The sequence below is a fragment of the Pavona decussata genome, unplaced genomic scaffold (genome assembly GCF_977016875.1).
Source record: "Pavona decussata unplaced genomic scaffold, jaPavDecu1.1 SCAFFOLD_26, whole genome shotgun sequence".
Lineage (NCBI taxonomy): Eukaryota > Metazoa > Cnidaria > Anthozoa > Scleractinia > Agariciidae > Pavona > Pavona decussata.
In genome coordinates this window covers 2816686-2842650 of record NW_028145449.1, presented here as the reverse complement: position 1 = coordinate 2842650, position 25965 = coordinate 2816686, and the positions used below count along the sequence as shown (strand labels likewise).

Genomic DNA, 25965 nt, shown 5'->3' with positions numbered 1-25965 from the left:
AAGATTTTATACAGAATTCCAACTTTTCCCCAACCTTGAAAAAAAAATCGGTTTTTCCTTAACTGAAGCAACCCTATTTAAAGGGGAAGTAACAAGGGGATTTTGACCTTTTGTGCTAAAAATGGCACAACACCTTCACTTAGTTACAAAACAATTCAAGAAAATAAAGGAAAAGAAATCAACTGAATTCTTGTATGGAACAACTCGTGTTGAAGTGCATTTTCGAAATGAAAATGTGGGAACTTGAAAACAGTTGGCCTAACTTTTTTCAAAGTTGTAGTCCATTCTAACCCAGTCCATTTGTGGCCAGAAACCATTGATAGTCTTAGTACACTGGGGCGACAATCTACAACAATTTGAGCAATACTTTTAGGTTTAGGTACCAAAGCGGACTGCTGAGGTAACTGTTTCTAGTCTGAACGATAAGGATTGAAGTCCTCCAATCAACAACAGCCTAAGAGAGGATCAACACGCACCAATCAACACAAACCAAGGTGCTACTTATACTGTTATGTAATCAGCCGACACCATCGCCTGATGAAGACCAGCAGTATAGTGGTCGAAACGTCGCGATCCACATCTATGTACATGTATGCATGCATACATACATACATATCCTTTATTTAAACACGATAGGGTTTAAAGCTCAGAGCTTGTGGGGTCGTGTGAAAATAATTACTTGTGACTCAACTGTAAGACAAACGATTAAACTCAACTATCACTTTTAGGTTTCTGTTGATAAAATAATGTGTTGGAGTAACGCCAAATCCCTGCGATAGTTAAGCAGCAAGCAAATCACCAGACAGCCACCAATATCATACTGTAGTTTTTTTTTATTGTGAATGGAACTCCCTCCTAAATACTTGAAATGGCAGCTAACTATACAGAGCGAGTCTTGGGTGAAAAACACTGATAGACTCTTGATCTACTACACAAATTAAAAGCTATGGATTTTTTCGTGCCCCTGAACCATCAGAAACCAAAAACACTGCCAATGCTAGTATGCTAGCATCTCCTGGAAACACATTACTTTAGTCTATACCAGCAACTTTCTATTCCCAATGCAAAGATTATACAATTAATAAATCACGGCTTGAATGAACTGGAATCTTTCAAGCAGTGATTTGTGGTAGGTTCCTTCACTTGAAATGAATAATATAACGTCAAAGTTCAATTGATGTCTTTTTCTATGCACATGACAATTCCATGGATTTGTGCCTCCTAGCTGGCTCTTATGGTGCCTTGACGCCAACCACTCTCTTGCCTCCCTATTGAAAGGAACAAAAAATACAAGTTAACGTTCCAAATTTTACGACAACTAAGCACTGTGAGAAAAATCTAGAAAAGTCTTAATTTTTTCTCCTAAACTAACTAAAGATCAACGGCATCATAAAGTGCTGCTTGGTAGCTTTTGTTTGAGTGGTGATCTCACTTCAGGAGTTTTGTTCCCTCAAACATAAGAACTACCTCACAGTTGATTAAAGTACTACATGCACAGGCTTCGATAAATATATAAGTATAAGCTTATATAAATAAGTGAGAAGAATGTAGCAATGAGACTGTATATTTTGCCTTGATGTCCTGACTGATACATGTATCAATACTACTGCAAAGTATCACTGTTTTAACCAAAATGAAACAAAAAATAAAACTCTGTTCAAGATAAGTTTTTACTTTGAGAGCTAAAAGCTGATACAATTTGTGATTCTAGGAGTTTTCTAAATAATATTAGAATAAATCAGTAAATCTACTGTTCTATCAGGAATTACGTTCTCTTCTTGGTTATGCTACTCACTATCTAGTCTGTCGTAGATAGTGAGTACAGCGAGTGACCTATGTATATCCTTATTCAATAAAATTGTGAACCTATCCTTTTATTAAGTTTCTCATCCACTACAGTGCAGGCCAGAATTAAGCGAACTACGCAGACACGTTTTATACGCAGCAAAAACGCATATGCGCGTATTTTTAGACGCGTCTAAATGTGCACGTTTTTTCCATTGTCATTCATCGCCGTAAGTTCTCGTTGTGCAGTATTGTCAAACAAAACAAAAGAATTCAACCGGTTAACAACAAACACAAAATTAGCATTTTATGGACTTTTATGAAATCAGCCAGCGACAGCTATCATATTTCGAATCTTATCCGCTTCGTAAATACTGGTGACTTTAAAAACAACTCCTAGCCGATATTGAATATTCACTGTATGTTATAGAAAATAAAAATCTAAGCTTATTAGTTGAATACTACTTGTTCGAAATCAAAGCGCTCTGTGCGTGAACTCGTGAATGATAGGTGAGTGTTTCGAGTTAAAGTCATTTTAAAAATTACACGCACATTGTGACGCGAAAGAGAACGTTTCGAGGTTTCTTCTAAGGGGTGAAAATGGCACAAGTTGGCTATAATTGGAAAGGCACTGTGGCTCCCATGTTGATTGAATAAAAAAAACATCCAGTTTTCCTTCCAAAAACCTCCGTACATCGTGATGTCGAATGAAACTTGATACATGTGCAGGAATTTGGTTGCCTAGCACGTGACTGAAATCTTCCTAATGTTATCAGCGTGGCAATTTCTTTCTACATCGAAACGGCGGCTTCTGTCAGTGTTTTACAAGATTAGAAGAAGCTTTCAATCTTGCAATAGTTGCTATTATGGCTTTATCCAAGCGACAATAATATAGGAATGCATCAAGCGTTGCGGTACTCAGTAGACTCTCAGTGTTTTACGTTTAGGTTTGTTCCGGGGAATCGATCTTATCGCTCACACTAGGCCCGAATGAAATTTTGCAAAATTGAAGTTTCCTATTTTACCCTAAGCCTTTAACCAATGGAATTTCCTTGGATCTTTAAAGTCAACTGAACGATTACATTTTGCGGCCGGAGGTAGTAAATGCTTGAGGTAGAATGAGGGAAAGTTCACGGTAATTCAGCAAATCTGAACCGAAGCACGCGAGAGGAGCGAGGTCTGTTGAAAATCATTTGGCAGATTGACTGATTTTATTCCGGGTCGTAATTTATTTGTTTACTCTATATGATTTACCCACAAATACTGAATTATTTTCGAACTACCCGAATCATCATTGAGGCAAGGAATAAATAAGAATAGCGTTTAGAAATATAAACAAACAAGTTTTAAAATCCTTTCACGGTCTACATACGCAGAGCTTGTTTCGCAAAGTACAGTCTTTAAATTTAGAAACTCTACATTCCCAGGGTTTTATTCCTCTTTTAGCTTGTCACACACAGAAGTCTGACTGTTGTAGTCTTGATATCTTCAATTCTACAGATTTTATTCATCATTTCGTTTCGTTTCGTAAGCCTTGCGGCAAGTTTTTTTTTTTTTAAGTTCTTCCATGCGCTCAACAACATGAAGTTGTTCTTGCGCTGAGCTGGTTCTACAAGAAAGTCGACAAGTGTAGTCATACTTTGTCAAACCCTTCTGAAAGGCTTTTCCCAGGCAATTCAAAAGAACAATGAAAGATCAACAATATAAAAACAATGAGCTAGCTCATACATACCACTACGTCTGACTAGACGCGCATCTGCAGATTTTTAGACGTGTATATGCGTTCGCAGCAGACGCGTTTTACATGTATGTTTTGGTTCGCTTAATTCTGGCCTGCAATGTATCATGCAATAGAAATCTCGAGCTCATAATCTAATTGTTAGCTTTACTAACAGGGGTTCAGGAACCATTTATTAGGTGAATTGGTTTTCTTGATGTTAACCATTCAAACAGTGAACCCAGACACAAAGTGCGCACCCAGTCTCCACAAACATCATCTAACTTGGAAAGCACAAGCTCCAGAGAGTGAACAGATAAAAATGAACTGGCACAAACATGTGAGCTGTAAGAACCTAGGGGCCCCTGCAAAATGGAGTGGCCACCCCACATGCCCTAGCCATGCAGGCACCGCTGACCAGTACTTGTCTTGATTTTTACTTTGCCTAAATTACATTTATCCACATTAAAAAAACATTTTTATTATAAACAATCAAAATGGTTTAGTAAACTCATACATGTAGACTCACAAAAAACTCATCAGCTTTGAGCTCTCCATGTAGAAACCTTTCTTATTATATTTACGTTTGACTCAGGTTACACCTCTACACTGAACATGAACACATACACACGGTACGTCAGTGGTTAAAGCATCCGACTGCCTTATATTGGTTCAACTCAGAATGACTGTCCCACTGAGTGCTGTTCAATCACCTAGCTAGTTATATTTCAGTCTGATTCTTGTAGTTGTATTGAACAATGTCGCCAAAGTTAAGTCGGTGAATAACATTTTGTGATGGTTTAAAATGTTTACTGCATTTGGTTCTGTATTTCCTACATAATCATGTTTTTATCATTTTTAGGCAATACTTGCGCCATACAAATCTCATGAATTATTATGTGTTAACTCTTGTCGCCTCAGCATGCAATTATTGTCTGTCTCTGTCAGCCACCTGTATGTATGAGGTTGCATCACCCAATTTTCAATCAATTGAAAATGTCATAAATCATGCCAAACACATCTAAAAGTTGTCTCATTTTTTTAAATTTATTACAAGACTATCAGCTATTAAAATCAACCAAACATTGTTTTGCTTGCCTGGGTCAAGGATGGTAAGAAGGGGGTGGGATAAAAACCCACCGGCGCAAAAACGAAAAAACTGATAGCCGCAATAAATTAGACACGGAAATGCTGTGTCTAAAAAAAAAAATACAATAGTCACTTATTGCTCTTGTCATGGTATTGTTAAACATTATACAAAAGAATGTGTGAGGACCCACTGAATCGGAAGCCGAACGACAGACAACTTGTTTTGCAGACTGACGGAAGTTTCTCTTTCTACACTGGGAACTTGTTCAGTTTTTGTCATGCTACAGGCAATAATCACGGAGCAACAGAAACAGTTTCATTCTTGCTGTTTTCACCACACAGTCAAGAAAGATAATTATTCTATTCATTTGGGGGATCTGATTACAGTACGGACGTGGAGAAAAACAAACTTAAAATCCCTCCAAATATCGCCAATGTAATCCAGATTCGAAAAACTAAAACTTTGTAATAAATTTCATTCAGGATCGAGTGTTAGCGATAAGATCCATTCACTTGGGACAAATGCAAGCACTGAAAATTTGCATACCGTATTTACTCGAATAAGCGCCGCCCTGGATTAAGCGCCGCACATGGAGCGGAATGGTTAATAAGCGCCGCCCTCGAATAAGCGCTGCAGCACCGGTGCGGCGATTATTTGAGTATTTCCATAAGATGATAAAAATACACTGTAATCGCTGCAATGCGGTTCTAAGCCAACAATGGGAATTTATTTTCATCAATAGTGATGTTTTCAGTTCGAAGTGAGTATATCTTGATGCTCTTTCATTTAGTTCTCTCTTCAAAATGTTCGCGTTCTTCAGTTCTTGCGTGAAGGATGTAAACTTTGCCGGTAAGAGAAGCCCAACCTCCCTCTTTCTCTTCCCTGTAACTGTTGCAGTAAGGAGATTGTCAGCGTTTGCTTGTACAATCAAAATGTTTTGGCTTTGTGGTATGAGCCTTTTAATAAGCGCCGCCCTCAAATAAGCGCCGCCCTCGAATAAGCGCCGCACAGGAGACACGAAAAATTAAATAAGCGCCGCGGCGCTTATTCGAGTAAATACGGTATGCAAGTTGAGTACCACAACGCTTAATGCATTTCTGTATTTACTTTGGATAAAACAAAAATAGCAACTTTGGCAAAATTGAAAGCCCCTTTCCGATGTTTTAAAATGTTGAGAGAAGCCGTTGTTTGGACGTAGAAAGAACCTGCCACGCTGAAAACACCGGGAAGATTTCAGTCACGTGCTAGGGCAACCAAATTCCTTCATGTGTATCAAATTTCAGTCAGCAACAACGCAACGCAAAAAACAAAATTAATTTATAGCGGTTCTTGGAAGGAAAACTGGACGCTTGCAGTTTATTACTAGTATTCAGCCAGAGCGGAGCAGTAGTGCCTTTTCACTTATACCCAACTTGTGCCATTGTAATCCCTTCGAAAAGACCTGAAAACTCTCTTCTTTCGATTCCCTGCTTAGCATTCCACCTTTCACTGACTTACAGCAAATGGTCAAATAGTTTTAAGCGGTACTGTAGATGTCTCAGTAATGCACAATTGAACATGTAGGCTTTCACAAACAAAACAAATTTACGTTTTAATTGAACACTAGGCTCTCACTCATTAAAATCACCACTTATGGCTGATTAATGTATCATGATTCACGAGGGAAAAAAAATCAATTTCCATTTTGAATTAGATTAGATTTAAATAGCCATTAGAGATAAAATTTTGTCACTTAAAAATGATGCCATGGCAACATAGAAATGTCGTGTTTTGTTTTTTTGCTAATTTTTATCGATTTTAATTTCACAACAAAAATTACGCCTATTTATAAATCATGAAATTTTCACTATAAAATGATCTGAAAAGTCCAGCAATTCCTGCATAAACTGATTGACAAGTACCTGATGATATTCTTTAGCGATTTTTCTCCACTCTTGAAACTCGAGTTCTTTGTGATAAAAAATGCTACATTATTGAAGAAAGAAAGTTTCATCTTTATAACAGGTTTACCTTGGCTTTCCCATAAAGTGAAAAGTTACCAAACAATTTTTTTTATTTGCAAACTTCAGAAAGAAAGTTCCATCTTTGTAACAGCTTTATTTTGGCTTTCTCGTGGGGTGAAAAGTTACCAAGCCATTCTTTTATTTGTGAACTTCTGACACCTTAATTCACCTGAAGCTTTTTGGAACTACATTGTTTGGTGCAATGACAGAACTTAAGTAAAATCTTACCTTCTTGAATTCCTCATCCTGGCGTTTTTCATAATGGCCAAAATCATCAAAGATCGATGTCTGGTGCTTGTAAGAATGAATGATCTTCAGTACTTGCTTGCCCTTTTCGGGAGGCACTTCCTGGGTATCGCGGGAATTTGTCACAGGTTTGTTGTCATTGTTTTCCAAACGAATGTGACGCAATGCATTGTTTGGCACGTCCTTGACATAGCACCATTTCACCTCAAACTTTCCTTTCCACTTGTCCTGCGACCAAATACCAGTCTCAATCTCCAAATCGACTTCAGACATCATCATTGCGATGCCACAGAAGTGTCCGCTCCCATTGACACTGAAGAGCAGATAAGTAGGAGCATTGTGACCCTTCTGCTCCTTAAATGCCTCATTCAAACGCCTGTTCCCATGCTCTGTGCTCGTCCAGACGCTGTATTTGATTGAACGATGAATATCGTCCTCGCTGTAGCTTTTGATAATGAAAAAGCGGGCATTTTTCTGAAGAAGATTGAATTCTTTTGGATTGTAGCAGTTCTTAGCCTTCAATTTTTCAAGAATTGGAACCGAATCTGAAGGAGTCACAGGCGGGTTAGAGGATCCAGGATTTCCAGACACAATCCCTCCTGCAGTATTGGGTCGCGGCCTTGTCCCACGACCAATAGCAGGCTTAGTAGCCCCCGATTTCACAGCATTCCCCCATGCTCCAGATTCAACTTTTGAAGATGCAACAGCTTGTTGCGAAGAAGGCGGAGGAGGCAATTTAGGTTTTGGCGGAGGCAGTTTAGGCTTGGGTTTAGCTGGCTGGCTGGCGATAGCAGCCCAAGATTTCGGTTTTGTCTCAGAAGCACTAACACTTGATGCACTAGACACTTGAGAGGACAACTTGCTCTTATCATTCATCCCTTCATTTCCTTTATCTTCCACGCCGAGAGCCAAACTAGAGAGTGCATTTTCAACATTGCCTGCAGAGCCAAACTCCTCTCCTTTCAAAGAGTCAATGTCGACCCCGATCGGATTTAATCCTCCATGTTCCGAAGTTGGAGGTGGTGGTGGTTGGTAAAAATTTGGCAGGAGTGGCGGTCCAGTTGCTTGAGTTTGCTCTCCCCATGAGATGTCAGTAGAAGTCCCTGGGAAATACAATGCTGGGGGGCCCTGAGAAGTGTGCCCCAAACTGCTTAGATAAGCGTTTGTAGAAACGGCAACCCCGGCATTGTGATTAAACATCTGATCTTGTAAAAGCTGTTCGCCATTTCCGACCGCACTGAAACCCGAAGATGGAAATAACGTATTGGGATTCAGCGAAGGCACGCCAGTAGACCAAGTGCCGTCGCTAATTCCCGCCGCGTTGAGATATGGAAAAGGCATGGGCGGCAGTCCCGTATTCGATCCAGTGGTTGTACTCGGGTAAAATGGTGGCAAATAGGTGTCCGTTAATTGGCTTGGCAAGCTCGTGTTTACTTGCTGAGAGTTCAGCTGCTTGTCGTTGCCCTAAACGCGAATGTGTATGGTAATCGGTGAGAAACGAAGGCCATTTCGCCAACACGCCATGTTGTCGTGACAATTGCAAGGGGAAAGAAATTACAAAAAAACGTGGCAACAGTTAGTGAAAGTAAACTTAAAGAATTCAGTTTACGTAAAAATGCATTAAAAACGCGAAAAGTCGAAGAAGAACACGCTTCACAAGCAAATATTCGAGAAAGCTCACCTGCTTCGTTCCCGGATTAAGGTATCGATCGAGGTCTTCGGTAGCCACATTTTGTAATTCTCCGTTCTTATTCGTATAACCTGAAATTCATTAAAATGGTATTAAGTGAGGTGATTATAAGACAAAAAGATTGTTTTCCCGCTAAATTGATGCCGTAAAAAGGCGACCAACTTACCCTTTCCACTGTGATCCTTGGGTCGCTACGAATACACGAGGAACGCAAATATGTGGAATGCAAAAGGAAATTAGAATTGAATTAGTCGTTGTTACTTTCGCCGGCGCTTAAACGGAGAAAAAGAAACACAGATCAACGAAAATTTTACCTGGTCGATAGTCGCCGACATGCCCCACAGGAATGTTATAGTCTAAGCCACTAAAAACTCCGTAAATTACGATGTCTAGCTTCCACGTCGTTTAGATTATGATGTGCTAAAGAACAAAAGAAAATGGCCGCTCCTTCAGTGGTTCGTCTGCGCGTGCTTTGCGTGACTTCACCAAAATTACGCAAGCTGTCAATCAATCTTTCCAAATATGGTGCTCCCATGAAGCCTTTCGAAAACAAAAAACAAAATGGCGGACACGAAAAGTTAGAGAAGGATTTTGCGCGCTAATGGCGCTCTTACAGGTCTGATTTGTTAAGCATTACCTTCTATGTATGGTGGAATAGAAATGTGAAGTGATGTCTTTTCTCTTGTAGTGGCGTAGGTTCAATTTTTTCGACAAGGAAATTCTCAAGGACCCTGGCACAAATCAACCTTTTTCTGGCCTCAAGGTATTAAAGCTTAATTTTATATGCTAATTTGCTACATATGATATTGCTTTAACTTTCAATGATCTTAAGAAGATGACAGGGTTATTATGATTCGATCAATATTTTTACATCGCGCTAAAATATGTTGATTATTGGTTTGCAGTTATCACTGCCCCTCCCACGTATGATCAATTTCCGATTTTCAGTTCTAATTCTCCATTCATGATCACTGATTCAGCTACAGATCAGCTACTGCCTATTATACTGTCCCTAATAAACAAACGACAACCACGAGTAAAATTCGAAACAGAAAGAGTATACATAATTAATGTCTGAAAAAAAGTGGAGCAGCTTTTGCGTGGATGTTAATTTACTGTGCCTTCTTGTTTTAAACACCAGCTGTCATTTCTTTCTTTCTATAATTATTCTTTTTTTTTTCTTGAACTAATTGACCCAAATTTTTGATACCAATTTTATAATAAAGGTTAAAGAAAAAAGGAGAACGGCTTAAAATTAGCCAACTGAATGCCAGGGACATGTATAAATGATCTCGCAGATGGTTTCAGCTCCTGAGGACAATGATATTTGTAACATACATGTAACGGTGCATGCTTCCTAATCTAATTCGTATTGGCGTCATCATGGTTCATTTCTCAAAATACATGTGGTTGTGCGTCCATCAGATGACATGTACAAGTCAGATGGGGAGGCATAGCGTGCTAAGTTATAGAAAGCATTTTACAGAGAGACAACACCATAAAAAAAATGTATAATTACTTATAAGGGCTTGTTGAAGTTTAATGAAACATTAAGATTAAACCGTCACTAGAAACCACTTTCACCTTTGTGTTTTCGTACAGCACATTTAGAGTATTTTGTAATTAATCAAGAACAAAACCTGTTTTCCAGGAATCATTTACTATATTTTCACTATGTTATAAAAGAATATTGGTTCATGCTTTTAGCTGTAGTTAATGTTGAGTTATGGATGCATGCGCACTTGGGAAGTTTGGAGAGCACTCAAGAAGCTAGAGTTGCTCTAGGCTGTGCCTCAAGCAACTCCTACACTTCTTTCATGCTCTCCAAACTCCCCTCGGCATCCATAATTCGATATACGCACGCTAAGCACAAACTGATTCTTAAGTCTTTGAGTAAAGCCTCTTTCTAGTGCATTATAATGTACTTGTGTGATCATCATGTTATGTAAATTATCTATGCACAATGTTAGTGAACAAATTGGTCATTTTTGTAAGTTTTCTGTGGTTGTTCTAGGCCACCTGAAAACACCTGAGAGTACTTACGAGGATATTACAAAAAAGCAAAATCTGTCATTTTCATTGTAAGATCCAAAACTGGGAAACTCTATGTTTGTTCATCAGATGGAGGTCAGTCTTGAGGAGATTTTTCTGTATGGATAAAATTCAACAACAACAACAACAAGAACAGCAGATTTATTCCACTACACTTTGTGTGCCAGTGAGCACATATTTGAAAAAGTGCAGTTTGCAGTAAGAGTACAGTTAATTCTTGTCTTGCAGACACCTTGCTTTTACGTACACCCCGATAATACGGACAGCAGCTAAATCCCTGGCAAAAAAAAATTACAGATGTTTGACTGAAATAAATTCCTTATATTATGGACTCTCGTTATAAAGGGGACTAACTCACGGTCCCGAGGGTGTCCGCAATAAAGGGAGTTAACTGTAACTGTCCACATAATTCCCTATGGATATCACTGACAAATACAGTGATTTATATCATATTAGTATAAATCTACTAGACTAAGTGTTCTATCACGAACACCATTCTCTGATTGGCTACGCTATTCGCTATCTATTCTGTGATAGTGAGTAGTGGTTTTCAGCAAAATGGCGACCGCTTCGTCGCGTTTTTGAAGTGTCTACGATAAGGAAATAGATAATTTACTTGTTTAGTTTTTACCGACTAGTATCTAGATTTATATTAAAACAATTAGATTATTCGCTCTCAATTTCTATGCGTGATAGCTGATTTGGGCTTCACCCTCATCAGCTATAACACGATAGAAATCTCGAGCTCATAATTTAATTGTTAAATAGAAATATTTGGCTTTACTGCTACAGAATTGTCCTTCATGCAGTTTTTTGTAATGTTATAATGCAAGGTTTATTTTTACACAGGATGTTGACATCACAGCTTGTACAAGTGGGAGGGGTCAGCTGGTGATTGGAGGCAAGTTCCAAATTGTTGCTGATGAAGGTTTCTAACCATGATAGTTTAGTGTCTTCGAAACCCACTATCCTTGACATAAGCTGTTTTCCCAATCCATGTTTGTTTTATCAAAGGGCGTAATAAATTGTCCCTAAGACATTGGAAATCTATGGCTCTTCACCCCATATATTTTTCTATCCCAGCAACACAAAATGCTCTAAAAAGGCTCTCTGTAACTAATTTTCCTTCTAAGCAATATCTTTGCAACGACTCTACCTTGTACGTACATACAGTAGTTAACTGTAATGTAGTTATAACTGATCCCTTTGGGGAATGAAGCTTTTATCACAATTTCTTTGACCCCTTTTGAAACATTAGTTGATCACAAAAATAAAGATTTGGTTTTTAACTAAACTTCTGCCCAGCATTGAACACATCCTACAGTGTACACGTACAAATGGACAGCCACTGTGAAATTAAATGACAGATGTACCTTTTTACTACAAATTTTTATTTCTAATTGGGTTTGAGGCTTACAAACCTTAATATCAATTAATGTAAGAGCAATAATTAAACTGATTATAATTTATTATTGTTTGGAGTACAATACTTGTACTGTACTTCAGAAGTAAGTAATTAAGTACGTTTTAAACAGCTCATGGTTTATTTCGTTACAGCAAGCTATTCCATGGGAGCATTCATCAGGGGCGTAGCCAGGGGAGGGTTCCAGGGGTTCCGGAACCCCCCCCTCTCGCGTCAAGGAACCCCCCTATCTCCTATTTTTAACAGTGATTTTATCCCAGCAAGAGTGTAATGGACTCTCGATTCCTGAAATTCTTTGTTTTGTTCTATGCTTACAGTAAGTACAATGAACGTCATTGCGTTTCACTTGCATTTTGGAGACATGAGCAGAGCTTCCTGTCCTGAAACCCCTGATTGTAAAACTTCAGAAGAGAGATCTAGATGTCTACGAGGCATATACTAACAGCAATAATGTCACGGACGATCTCCAGGACATCCGAGACAACATCGAAGACATCTGGACCGAGTGGTTCGATCTGGCGGTCACCATTGGGCAAATGTAGGTGTTGTGCCTTCCGTACCAATCAGCAGCAGCATCGTGACAATGTACCAGCCCAGACACCATCTGATTACTATAAGAGGGCAGTTGCTATTCCCCTTCTAGACCATCTACAATCAGAGATGAAAACATACTTCAATCCTACTAATGATGCTGTCTTGTTCAGCCTCTTTAATCTTCTTCCTGAGCTGGTAGCCCTCGGAGACAGAAATCCTGACATTGAAGCAGTGCTGGAGTTTTATGAGAATGACCTTCCAAGGTTCTCCTCATGAATGTGGGTGATGTTGAGCTCCTGCGATGGAAGAGAAAGTGGTGTAGCACTGAGGATGCCGACCTTCCCAGCAGTGCAGTTCATCAAGAGTTCTTTCCTAACATCCACACCTTGATCCGCATTTTGTGCACATTGCCGATAACGCCAGCTGAATGTGAGTGCTCATTCAGTACACTAAGAGGGTTAAAAACATACCTGAGGTCAACCATGTCAAGGGAGCGAGAGTCTGGGCTGGCGTTGATGAACATCAATTACCACCGAGACATAAATATCGAGGAAGTGATAAACATGTTCGCTCAACGGCAACCAAGGCGTTTGTGTAGCGTAAACGCCAAAGTCTTGAACGTACGTAATGTAAGGATTGTAGACAAACCGTTTTCGTTGGAACTAATTTGGAACCCCCCCCCCCCCCCCCCTTCTAGAAATCCTGGCTACGCCCCTGTTCATGTTAGACTAGCCCTTGCATGAACATAATATTTATTAAAATATAATATAATATTAAATAGTATGCATGCATTATTAATAAGTTGAAAATATTTACTGTCCAACAGATTCAGCTGGATTTGTTTATTTCCTGGGTCGCGATTTAACCATCACATCATTCAAGGCTTATGAAATACGTGTGTCACATTTCTATCAATTAAAACAGCAAAATATTTTGTTCACAGTCGGGGTGAGTACAATCATGTACTTTATTTTACTACGTCTAGCTTTCTAGGATTTTGTTAATTACAAAATTTGCTTTAAGAAATGACACAGTCTTAGCACTTGGGCCATAAATCAACAAGAAAAGACTCAGTCTGTACCTTACAGTACGGACCTTGACCTTGGTTAGTACAGCTGTAAGAGGTATTTAATTCTACGCTCTGGTGATTTCAATCTGTTTATGAATTTCATGCTTCACTGGGTAAACTTTTGTGATTCTTTTGTGAAAAATGAGCCAATTTCAGAGTTCAATATCTCTGAAATTTAATTTCAGAAATTTGCCTTCCGGCTAAAAAATAACAAATATATGAGCATGTACATGTATGCCAAAATTCAGCGATTTTTGAGCACTTTCTTTTTAGCAAAATCACAACTTTTGCCCCTTTCAACTGAGCACTTCAATTACAATTAATTAAATTACAGGGCGGCATTTTTTGGCTGTTTCCATTTAACAAATACACAAGAATATATGAGTTTACAATATAGTAAAAGTAATCTAAAAAATAAGCCATAAAAAATTATATTTCTTAAAATCATTTTAAGATTAAAAAATTGCTAAAAAACAATGACGTTTCGAACATTAGCTAAACGTCATTATCAAGTCAAAATACAGATGTTCGTAAGTTGCAGTCTATAAATACTAAAAAACAATAGCTGATTAAAAAAGATGTAACGTGAGAAAAAAAATTAAAATATTAAACAAAAGGTTTGGCATGTATGGAGTCCGTCTGGATATTTAAATTGGACTAATTGAGATTCTTGATGAACAGCTTAATTTCAAAGACTAAACAATCAAATTTTCCCTGGCACTTTCTTAAAACTTTAAATTGGCTTTCTTTCCAAAGGTTGTTGTTACCATGAGCTTCTAAGAAATGTTTACCGATTGCAGAATTTTTGTGCTCAGCAATGCATTGAAAAACAATCTAATAAAATAATAATATATTCTTTACAATCATGATGTAATTAATTTTTTATTGTAAATTTGTTTTAAGGAAGATGAGGTTGGTGGCATTGATCCTATCATCAGAGTTTGGAATCTAGACAAGGTAAGGCTTTTAATTAACAATATTTGCAGAAAATACACTGTAAGCATAGAGTGGAGGAATGGATTTTCCAGCCTGTCTCAGACATACTCCATCTTATGACTTAGAAAACCCAATCCTTACATAGCAAAGCAGATGATTAATTTTATCATAACTGTACAATACACTTTATTTTCCGAAGAATTGTAAAAATTATTACTGCTAGTGGTTATGGCGCAGGACTTGTAATCCGGGTTCAAGTCCAGCTCTGACCACTTGGATTTGTTTCACGGTAACCCTGTTTTCAAATCCAAGGCCACGCTTTGTAAATAGCCAACAGGTTTGCCTCCCACCAGTTGGGATTTTTAACAAAGGTTATGTTAGTTTGTATATTTATTTTCACTGATTTATACAATGTAATGTCCCCAATTAGTGCTATGTACAGTGCTAAATACTTCAACACTTAAATATTAATAAATAAAGTCATTTATTTTTATTTGTTTATTGTACGATTTTCTTCCAGATCGACAAATATGGAAATCCTGTTTGTTGCTGTATGCAGCGTCTCATTCCAGGGAACAAACCAGTTCCGGTATGTTTGGATGTTACTTATTTTACTCTCTGTATTACTTTGTAAACCTTCAAAAATGAACCAGAAACCATGGTTACAGATTTGATGATTTTGGCAATATTATTTTTCATCAAATTAGGTAAAAAAGATACATTACATGTAGGTAAAAAGAAAAAAGAACACCATGGTCATTGAATGGTCACTGACTGCATTGTCAGTTTTGGTACATTTGAAAAATTTCACAGGACAATATAGAACAACAATGTACTGAAATCTTTGTTTAGGATTAATACTAACAATATTTCACTACTTAACAGCAAATAAACTTGACTTGAATCCTCTCAGTGTAGGGATGAAGTGAACTCATTGGAAAGTTAAGAGAATCCCTTGAAGCAAAATGCAACTTACAATACCTTCACTTAGTTGCAAAATAATTCTAGAACACCGAGAGAACAGAAATCAGCACATTTCTTGAAAGGAACAACTCATTATATTATAAATCTGTTTAAGCAGATTTTTGGAAATGTGAATGAGAAACTTTACTCTGTTAGGTGTTGTGTCTTGCGGTGATGGAGAATTTAACTCAGATGGCTGTGGGATTTGCAGACGGCAGTGTGCTGGTGTATAAAGGAGACATCACTAGAGACAGGTGGGGATTTGAAGTGTTGCTATACCCTCTTTGACTCTACAAGGTAATGTTGTGCCTTCCTTTGTTAGCAATGATTGTGCCTGAATTTTCCAAGTGTTTTGTAACTAGTCTATTAAACATGATAAATTTCCAGCTAAGTACATGTAACTTGCCACGCAGTGCCACTGCACAAAAGACAATGATGCTCTGTCATGCATCACACAGAGATGCATGATGTTGTTGTTTAATATGGTACCATACATGTATGCATTCAGAACCTGAGTGAGTGAGTTTATTAAATTGATTGACTGGTTTTCTGATCTGCATTGGGGCACATGATTTTTGCGGTTGCCTAGTTCAGAAGGTTTTGATTTTCAACAATCTTTTTTTGAGGTTATAAATATTAATAAAAGTCATTTTTGAATCATCTGTGTTTAGTCGAGGATATTCTTGTAAAACAGGTACTAACAGTATCACTCAAAACTATAAGTGCCTTGGCATGCAGTAAAACCTCATCTTTGTCAATTCTAATTGCCACAAATTCACTGCAGTGGGACGAAAACAGTACAATTAATGAAACAAGGCAAGTTGTAAAAAATGCTGCCTCCATGTAACATTGCCTTAAAATAACTTTGAAGATTGTAAATAGTAGACTTTAAACCAGACCTTATTTGTTTTCTATAGACACACAAAACAGAGAATTGTGCACCATGACAAACATCCTGTGACAGGTAGAGAAATAATAATAATGTTCAAACATATATGGCACATCTGGAGTTATGTCCATCTTAACAGACGCAACCTGTAATAATATTCATTATTATGCCTTCTAAGAGAAACAGAACAAAAATTATGTGGAAAAAGTGGATGTACATGTATACAATGTACATGCAACACCCAATACTGTCACTGCTTGTTCAAAATTAATTACTAGACTCCGAACTAGTGCTATAAGCAAAATATGGAAGACTTAGATTGTAATCTATTCCCCACCAGCCCTCTTCTGATCCAGGATCCAGGAGAAGCAAGAAGGACCTGCGTTTCACTAGAGAGAGAATGTTCAGAAGTTGAAGACAAGCCTTTTACAGTGTATTTCAATGAAACAAACTTTTCATCAGCTTATAGAAGAGTCTTCTAACAATTGCGCAATGTAGTTGCATACACTTTCTAATATTTTAATACACTGCACGTACAATTATGTGATTCAAATTTTTTTTTTTGGTTTAAACAATTTTCAAACAAGTTGATTTTTATTTCCCTTTGTTCGGATTGCACATGGTACATAATAATAATAATGATAATAATAATAATAATAATAATAATAATAATAATAATAATAATAATAATAAATAAATTAAACTGGTCAGAAAATTTTAAAACCAAAAACAAAATTGTTCCACACACATGCAGCTGTATGTTGTAATTTTTAAAGACCAAAAATTCTTTCATTTTTATCAATTGGTGAAATTGTTTTAAATAAATAGCACATATATGTATATATACAGTATATGCAATGTATAGTGTGAATATGACTTGATTGAATCACCTGGCTTCTGTCTTGCAGGGCTTGCATTTAAACAGACCAGTGACAGTGTGGTACTGTTTGTAGTCACAACAGAGGCTGTCCTATCATATAACACTTCTGCCAAGGACCGCAGGGTAAGTAACAATAACAAGATGCCTGCTATACTGGCATTACGCGTGATGCTGGGGCTGATTCATTTATTTCAACTGTATGCTTCGCCGATTGATAAAACTATCCTTGCTAATGGAATAGTTTGAGTCACGACGATCGCGTTACGTTGTTTCCCTTGTGTTACGCTACTCAGGGTTTCAAGGGAAATTGCGGGAATTCCATTGCGATAACGTAAGCTTCTCAATGACCTCTTTTCAGTCTCGCATCGTGGTCTAAGACTGTCAAACAAAGCACGATTCCTTCGCCAGGAATTTACCAATTTCCACCGTTTTAAATGTCGGGTGCTTCTCAGAAGTTATTCTTTCGATTTGCCGCTTCAAAATGGTGAAATTTCCGTTTGAAAATGGCACACTTGAGTCCAGAACATGTTAACAATATGGCGCCAAATTTAATCCGTTTTTAATAAATAGATCAAATGATGCGTTGACGTCACACAGGTAGGGGTGAGTGGGTCCCCTCCCTCACGATGTAAGCGACAAGAATGGATTTTGATTGGCCTGCTTCTGTTGAAGACAATCAGAACAATACACCCCGAGTAGGAGAGGGGTGAGTTTAATGAATAAATTGAAGGTCTGAGGGCATAACCGACTTATGTCGAATTTTAGCGCGGCTTTCGATTTCGCACGGATTTGTCCGAATTTTGGCTCTCCCTGGTTTGGAAAACATTTCGCGGTTTTACAATCGTGGACAAAACTCCTTGAGAAAACCAAACACGAACAGAACAAAAACCACTTGCTTACTAATCTCCCTCCCACCCCCTCCCCCTATGCAACGAGAACCGAACACAGACAGCCAAAAAACTACTCACTTACTGTTTCTCCCTTCATAATTCTACAACAGTTACTTCTCCCTTCCCCCCTCCCCCTTATGCAATGTTGATGTGGGAAGTGACGCTTGCCAGGAAACTGTTCGTGACCCAAAAGACAACATTGAGTCAGGGGGAGGGGGAGGGGTATTTGGTAGTTTGCTTGTCTACAAGTGAACGCGCTTGGAAGGCAAATTTTTGATAGGTTTTGTCCACGTCAGACTCGTTTTCCAAATTATCGGTAGGCTAAAAGTTTCCACTGTCCACGAGCCGTGTTTAGTCGCACCAGTTGTTGTTTCTATAAGTAACGTTTGAGATGATATCATGGTTTGCTTTTGCGGGTTGTAACAAGCCCAAAATAGATCAAGGCAGTCGGGATAAACAACTTGCGTATCGTACTGGCTAGTTGGTTTCGCTTTTGTTTGGTGAAGTTTGTAAACACACCGACATCTATGGATCTTTTGAAAAGTTATGAAATTGAGGAATGCAGTTCACAGGAACTGGTGGAAATGTTGTCCAAAGAATCCCTCCTTGGTAGTGATGACTGTGCCGTGATGAATTTTTCAATTCGATTATCAAATCCCGCGGGAGCATCAGAGACAAATCCCGCCATGTGCAAGGTGTTTTGCAAGCCTTAGTTGTGGTTTGCCAGGCTTGAAATTCGGTATGTAACGATTAACTTGACAATTTCAAGGCAATGATTCAATAAAAGTACGATTAACATAGATTTTCAACGGTTAACACCGACTGCTGGTAAAAAAGAATAGATAGTCTTTACCTTTTAATAGAACTGCCGTTAATCGTTGTTAATCGTTAATCGTTGAAATGGCTACATGTCTTCCTGTTAATCGTGTAGAATGCTAGTATTTTGCGTTATGAAGAGTGATATGTCGACAAACGGGACAGAGCTGGATTTTACGCCAGGAAATGGACACATTTTCTCTTGGAGGATGTAACTGTTTACATTTCGGACATTCCTGTCACGTACGTAGTAGTTTGTAACAGAATCAAATAAAAGCGTGACAGCATTCTTTTCGTTGCTCCCGCGAAAAACACCGCTTTCGTGTGCCGTGTTTCAAAGACAACGAGTGTATATTGAATACAAGTATTTAATCCTCAGTGCATTGTCCTTTTGGTCATCCAGTGTCTATAATGTTACCGATATATCTTTACAAGATGGTAAAAGTTCTCAATGGCATTAATACGAAACACAAAGCGGCGTGAAAAAATACTGGACAATGGTTTTCAATCGAATTGCGGTTCACATGCAAAAGTTTGCACAAATCCGAGCTACATCGAAAAACGGGCTGAAATTCGACATAAGTCGGTTATGCTCCCAGCCCTTCATATTGAATATATGAATATTATATTCATATATTCATTTGCTCAACCCCTTAGGGAATAGCTCATATGAAGGTCTGAGGGCATAACCGACTTATGTCGAATTTTAGCGCGGCTTTCGATTTCGCACGGATTTGTCCGAATTTTGGCTCTCCCTGGTTTGGAAAACATTTCGCAGTTTTACAATCGTGGACAAAACTCCTTGAGAAAACCAAACACGAACAGAACAAAAACCACTTGCTTACTAATCTCCCTCCCACCCCCTCCCCCTATGCAACGAGAACCGAACACAGACAGCCAAAAAACTACTCACTTACTGTTTCTCCCTTCATAATTCTACAACAGTTACTTCTCCCTTCCCCCCTCCCCCTTATGCAATGTTGATGTGGGAAGTGACGCTTGCCAGGAAACTGTTCGTGACCCAAAAGACAACATTGAGTCAGGGGGAGGGGGAGGGGTATTTGGTAGTTTGCTTGTCTACAAGTGAACGCGCTTGGAAGGCAAATTTTTGATAGGTTTTGTCCACGTCAGACTCGTTTTCCAAATTATCGGTAGGCTAAAAGTTTCCACTGTCCACGAGCCGTGTTTAGTCGCACCAGTTGTTGTTTCTATAAGTAACGTTTGAGATGATGTCATGGTTTGCTTTTGCGGGTTGTAACAAGCCCAAAATAGATCAAGGCAGTCGGGATAAACAACTTGCGTATCGTACTGGCTAGTTGGTTTCACTTTTGTTTGGTGAAGTTTGTAAACACACCGACATCTATGGATCTTTTGAAAAGTTATGAAATTGAGGAATGCAGTTCACAGGAACTGGTGGAAATGTTGTCCAAAGAATCCCTCCTTGGTAGTGATGACTGTGCCGTGATAAATTTTTCAATTCGATTATCAAATCCCGCGGGAGCATCAGAGACAAATCCCGCCATGTGCAAGGTGTTTTGCAAGCCTTAGTTGTGGTTTGCCAGGCTTGAAATTCGGTATGTAACGATTAACTTGACAATTTCAAGGCAATGATTCAATAAAAGTACGATTAACATAGATTTTCAACGGTTAACACCGACTGCTGGTAAAAAAGAATAGATAGTCTTTACCTTTTAATAGAACTGCCGTTAATCGTTGTTAATCGTTGTTAATCGTTGAAATGGCTACATGTCTTCCTGTTAATCGTGTAGAATGCTAGTATTTTGCGTTATGAAGAGTGATATGTCGACAAACGGGACAGAGCTGGATTTTACGCCAGGAAATGGACACATTTTCTCTTGGAGGATGTAACTGTTTACATTTCGGACATTCCTGTCACGTACGTAGTAGTTTGTAACAGAATCAAATAAAAGCGTGACAGCATTCTTTTCGTTGCTCCCGCGAAAAACACCGCTTTCGTGTGCCGTGTTTCAAAGACAACGAGTGTATATTGAATACAAGTATTTAATCCTCAGTGCATTGTCCTTTTGGTCATCCAGTGTCTATAATGTTACCGATATATCTTTACAAGATGGTAAAAGTTCTCAATGGCATTAATACGAAACACAAAGCGGCGTGAAAAAATACTGGACAATGGTTTTCAATCGAATTGCGGTTCACATGCAAAAGTTTGCACAAATCCGAGCTACATCGAAAAACGGGCTGAAATTCGACATAAGTCGGTTATGCTCCCAGCCCTTCAATTAATGTACCGATTTGTAGCTACGAGGAAGAAAAAAAAAAAAAGAAATCGACCCGTTTTTAGACACGGTATGCCCCCTCAGGGCATCCCACGTAATTATTCTTCTATATCATAATATGTACAGCTGTACCTACTCAATCTCCCTTCCCTTGGTAAATTGTCCTAATATTTGTTATACACAATCATGTACCACAGGAAGTGTTAGATGCTCATGGCTGTGAACTTAGATGTTCTGTGATGAGTGATGCTTCCCAAGAAAACCAGTTTATCGTTGCTCGGAAAGAGGTCAGTTATTTTCCTTCTGTGAAATAATCACACAAATAGATAACAATTATTAATAGTTTTTATAATGTCACTCGAACAGAGATCTTAAAATAAAGTACTGATTACTGCTGGGGAAAATTTGAAAAGCAGGTTACCTTCAATGGATTGCTCTACTACTCAGTCATGTTGTAATACCATGCCGTGTGGCAAAAATAGTTCTACAGTATTACATGTACTTGAGGAGACAAAACACGAGTTTGGCCAACGGGTACTGTACTGACTCCACCCTGTTAAAGCTGGAAAGTGTGAAACGAGTCTTTCATCTTTTGTCCTCTCAATGTTCAACTTGATTTTTGTCTTTTTATTGGGAAACCACCCATTGAACGAAAATGACAAGCATTCTCCATCCCTGAATAGGCCATTTCCAAGTTGCTTTGAACCTCATTATTAAAGCGAGACAAAGTGCAAAGTTTTTATTAAGAAAATTAGTTTTCATTCATGTGCAAACAAAACTAATTTTCATATGAAAAGGTTTGGACTAAGCCTCGCTTTTGTAATGGGGTTTGATACAGCAACTCAAAAATGGCCTATTGTAAACCTTATTTTGAATTTTGCAGGACCTTCTAATAATATTAAAACCCGTTCTTTCACACATCATCCAAATGAACATAGATTTGAAAAGACAATTATTTATGACTTGTTATAACTGGTCATGTCAATTTGTGTACTTGACTGAATTTCATTTCTTTCTTTGGCTACGCTGAAGGCATTATACTTCTACCAAATTGATGGAAGAGGACCATGCTTAGCATTTGAAGGTACATATTATTTTTCCTTATTCTCCTACATGTATGTAGATAGTAAAGAGTTGAAGATAATGGTCATTCATAGGAAATGACTGACCAAAAAATGCTTGTGTACACATCCAGGCAAGTGTTTGCATGTAAATAAAGAAATGATTGATAGACTGCATCAGACATACTGTGTGGACAAATGTTTTTGTATTATTCCAACATTGACTGAACTCATCCTTGTCCCCAGACCCTTCACAGTATTTCAAATCAATGTGAGAGAGGAGCCTGGTAAATAGCAACAGATGTCCTTAAAATCTGACGATAGTGAGCCTTTGACATTTTGAAAAATTAATCAAAATCTCCAACACAAAGTGTATTTAGAGGTAACTGGTGACAGATTGTAAGCTCAAATCATCTGCTATTTTCCAGGATCTTCTCATTTCAAATTTGTCATTTGAATTTAACCAAGAAGGGCCTACTTGTACAGCTATATAGGATAATGGTCTCTAGACCTTTGTGTCTATACATGCTTACATGTACAAGGAGAAGGTGAATTTTGATCAGTTGATTTTGTTTTGTCAGGTGAGAAGCAAATGGTTACCTGGTGGCGTGGTTATCTTGTTGTTGTCAGTCAGGATAACAAGCAGCTTCAGAGGCCTTCAGTAGGGTGAGCGATAATAATTTGTTATGAAATCTGTAAATTTCTTTCAGCTGATTGTTGTCGTGAGTTGATGCTGAGAATTGAATCTGACAATGTGCAGTTCCAGAAAAAAATCTATACCTAGCCCATGGAAGGTGTAGGGAAATTTGTAGGGAGAGAGGGGGGTGGGGGGAGGGAGGGGGTCTTAAAAGCCAAAATTTTAGAAGCAAAGTATGAAGTGAAACTGGATTTTCCTGGGGGGAGGGGAGTGCAAAACAAAACACCTTTTGTGGGGGTGGGAGGGGAAGTATGGATATTTTTGGAACTGCATGATACACCAAACCCCAAGTGTGCCCTTGTTGTTCCATCTCTGCTTGACAATAAATTTTTAGGGTTCCAGAAAATGGATCCATATGGTCCCATCATTCCTTTTTTTTCATACCTGGTCATTGGAAATTATGGGGTGGAGGTGGTGGTGGTGGAGGGGGTGGGGAGAGGGGGGAGGAGGGAGTGGTACCCATCTATTTACCATTAAGAACCCTCCTATCGTGAAAACCCTGTGTAACTGTTTGTGTTACCATGGATGCCGTCATTTTCACTTTATGCTAGTAAATTTCTTGGTCCCTGTTTATTATTATTACATGTACATGTGACCCTCACCATGTGTTATCCCTTGCTTCTGAGCTCATATTTTGGCAAAGGTTTTAAATGTTACATCAAGATAACACTGTACTTAGCAATAGAAACTAATTTATGAAAAATGAATGTTTCTTCCATTTTTGATCATAGGGGCAATTCTCAACCGAGAAATGTCAATATTGTTACTGTATACGACATCCAAAACAAGTTTATTGGTAAGCAAATTAGTTGATGGTTCTGCAAGGCATTATTTGTGCCCTTTAACTTTAGTTTTCCATTCCAATTAGAGGCAAACATTACCTTAATGTATATGAGCAATGTTGAGTGGTAATTTGTGCATTTACTTTTTCAGACTTCAATAGAAATCCCAAATTGTGTTATGAAAGCTAATGCTGATCCTCATTTTCATCCTGTGATGCTGTTTATTTATGCCCGTGGTGAGGCATAAGGTCGCAACTGCCATCTTTCCCGATCTTTTGCTACCCACCCAGCTTCCCCCTATGTAAGGCCCATCTCTCTTGGTTCAGATTCCACAGTTCTCCACAATGTTGTTTTTGGCCTCCCCGACTTTCTTTTCCCACTTCAGGGCCTTACATCTGTGGTTTGGAGTCCTGGGGCATTCTTAGAACATGACTAAGCCATCTGCATGATTTGAATTTACATGTATGAAGTACAGCTGTATATTATTATAGTGCTTCTAGCTCGCATATAATCTTGAGTATGAATGAAATCCCAAAGAGTGCAGGTCTTTCAAATGAATAATAACTTGCTATTGAGGTGGTTTAGCGAAATTTTGATGGGGGTTATCCAAAATTCTGCCAGGTTAATTAACATAAACAAGTTTGCTTGAAGGGTCTAATGAAAATGATGGATCTTGAAATTTCAGTTTCATTGGTTATTTTGTCAAAAATAACAAATCTGTTCCTTATACCTGGTCATGTGAATTGAACTAATCTGAACATTTTTGATAGCTATTACAGGTAAATATAATTTCAGAATGATGTAATTTGCTCAAATCAACCAAAATACAATGTAAAGCTTGTTTGTGTTTATTTCTGACTTGGGCCACAGCGTGATTATAATATAAATTCCCTGTGAAATGAACTCAGATTCAACATTGCCAATGCATGGTGCAAAATGAGAGCTTCCAAGTGATTGTGACTGAACAATGATAATAATGATAATGATAATTTATGAATGACTGTATTCTGTTTGAAACACTTGTCTACATGTACATGTACGAGTAGGTTTAAGCATAAAGAGGACCTATTGCAGTGTAGCAATCATTAGTTCATTTTTAAAACTGAGTGTTGATCATGAACATTTTGTGTCTTTCAGCTTTTACAGGAACTTTCCAGGGTGTAATTGATGTCTTGTGTGAATGGGGAAGCTTGTTCGTAATCACGGTGGAAAATAAGGTCTGCATATACATTGTACATATGTAGAAAATGTTTAATTTGCAACTGTCTTTTGCAATGATACTGAGAGCAACAACCGGTTAGATGTTGATCACCAGAATCTTTTTTTTTTTTTATCAGAAGTTAATTTCTCCTGAATGAGTGACCCCATTACACTGAATTTTTTTTTTCAGCTCTTCCAGCTTGAAGAAAAGGACACTCAAACAAAATTAGAAATTCTTTTCAAGAAAAATCTCTATGCAATGGCAATCAGGTATTACATGTACATAAATTAATCAAGTTTCAACGATATAAAATTAGAAATAAACAATGTACTAGTCTTGCGAACTGAAAATCCCAGATTATAGATTGTATTGTAGAGTTCTTTAATACTGTTTACATTTGTGAGATGTAAGCACAATTATTAAAAACTGGATTATTAGATTAAGTCCTGCAGGGGCTGTTTAAACTAAGTTAAGTTAAATATCTTCCTGCATGCAAATGACCTAATTTTGATACTTTCTTGATTGTCTCTTTTAGTCTGGCAAAGAGTCAGCATTATTCTGATGGACTGATTGACATCTTTACTCAATATGGAGATCACTTGTACAGGTAATGTGATAGCCATACAGATAAAGACTTTATCTACATACATGTACTGTGAAAGTGCTTACTACAGCATAAATGCTTAGCTGTTGCCATCAATTGGTCTCATTTCATTGGGAAATGTTCAGAGAGGTCAGGTGGTGTTGGTGGGGTGAGTGGGGTGGGGCACAAGACAGGACAAAAAACATGGGCACTCTCCAAAGGAATGTGTTTTGTGGACAAGACTTCATCAGCTGAAATAAATCCAGTATTGGGTTATTTGTGCAAGAAGGCTGACGTTGTAAAAATATACCATTTGTGTAAATGAATTCCATTCTTAGCTTGCACAAGGCTGGGGAGTCATGCTGTGACATGTATCTCTCTTGTTGTATTGTCACAGGTG

At 38.1% G+C, this 25965-nt stretch overlaps 2 protein-coding genes across 4 annotated transcripts in view; one reads left to right on the top strand and one right to left on the bottom strand.

Moving 5' to 3' along the window:
* Window positions 1-813: 813 nt before the first annotated feature.
* Window positions 814-9002, bottom strand: LOC146485531 (YTH domain-containing family protein 3-like). Of its 2 annotated transcripts, none has more exons than XM_085103460.1 (5): window positions 8846-9002; window positions 8698-8722; window positions 8523-8602; window positions 6824-8305; window positions 814-1268 (listed from the first exon to the last, which is right to left on the bottom strand). In XM_085103460.1, exons 1-5 carry the CDS (start codon window positions 8864-8866, stop codon window positions 1233-1235), a joined length of 1644 nt encoding a protein of 547 aa, XP_084959586.1. In that variant the 5' UTR covers window positions 8867-9002; the 3' UTR covers window positions 814-1232. The 2 variants fall into 2 exon arrangements, with proteins under 2 accessions (XP_084959586.1, XP_084959587.1); XM_085103461.1 differs by having other exon boundaries at window positions 6824-8290.
* Window positions 9003-9078: 76 nt separating this feature from the next.
* The window catches only part of LOC146485530 (vacuolar protein sorting-associated protein 11 homolog), a 39616-nt gene continuing 22729 nt past the window's right edge, over window positions 9079-25965 (top strand). For both annotated transcript variants that reach the window (XM_085103429.1, XM_085103428.1), the window contains exons 1-16: window positions 9079-9147; window positions 9220-9294; window positions 11433-11484; window positions 13367-13488; window positions 14513-14566; window positions 15066-15134; window positions 15665-15762; window positions 16426-16472; window positions 17306-17400; window positions 21439-21528; window positions 22274-22325; window positions 22884-22968; window positions 23731-23795; window positions 24919-24998; window positions 25172-25251; window positions 25518-25589. In XM_085103429.1, coding sequence (XP_084959555.1) covers window positions 9133-9147; window positions 9220-9294; window positions 11433-11484; window positions 13367-13488; window positions 14513-14566; window positions 15066-15134; window positions 15665-15762; window positions 16426-16472; window positions 17306-17400; window positions 21439-21528; window positions 22274-22325; window positions 22884-22968; window positions 23731-23795; window positions 24919-24998; window positions 25172-25251; window positions 25518-25589 — 1151 coding nt within the window. In that variant the 5' untranslated portion in view covers window positions 9079-9132. The remainder of the gene's footprint in view (window positions 9148-9219; window positions 9295-11432; window positions 11485-13366; window positions 13489-14512; window positions 14567-15065; window positions 15135-15664; window positions 15763-16425; window positions 16473-17305; window positions 17401-21438; window positions 21529-22273; window positions 22326-22883; window positions 22969-23730; window positions 23796-24918; window positions 24999-25171; window positions 25252-25517; window positions 25590-25965) is intronic.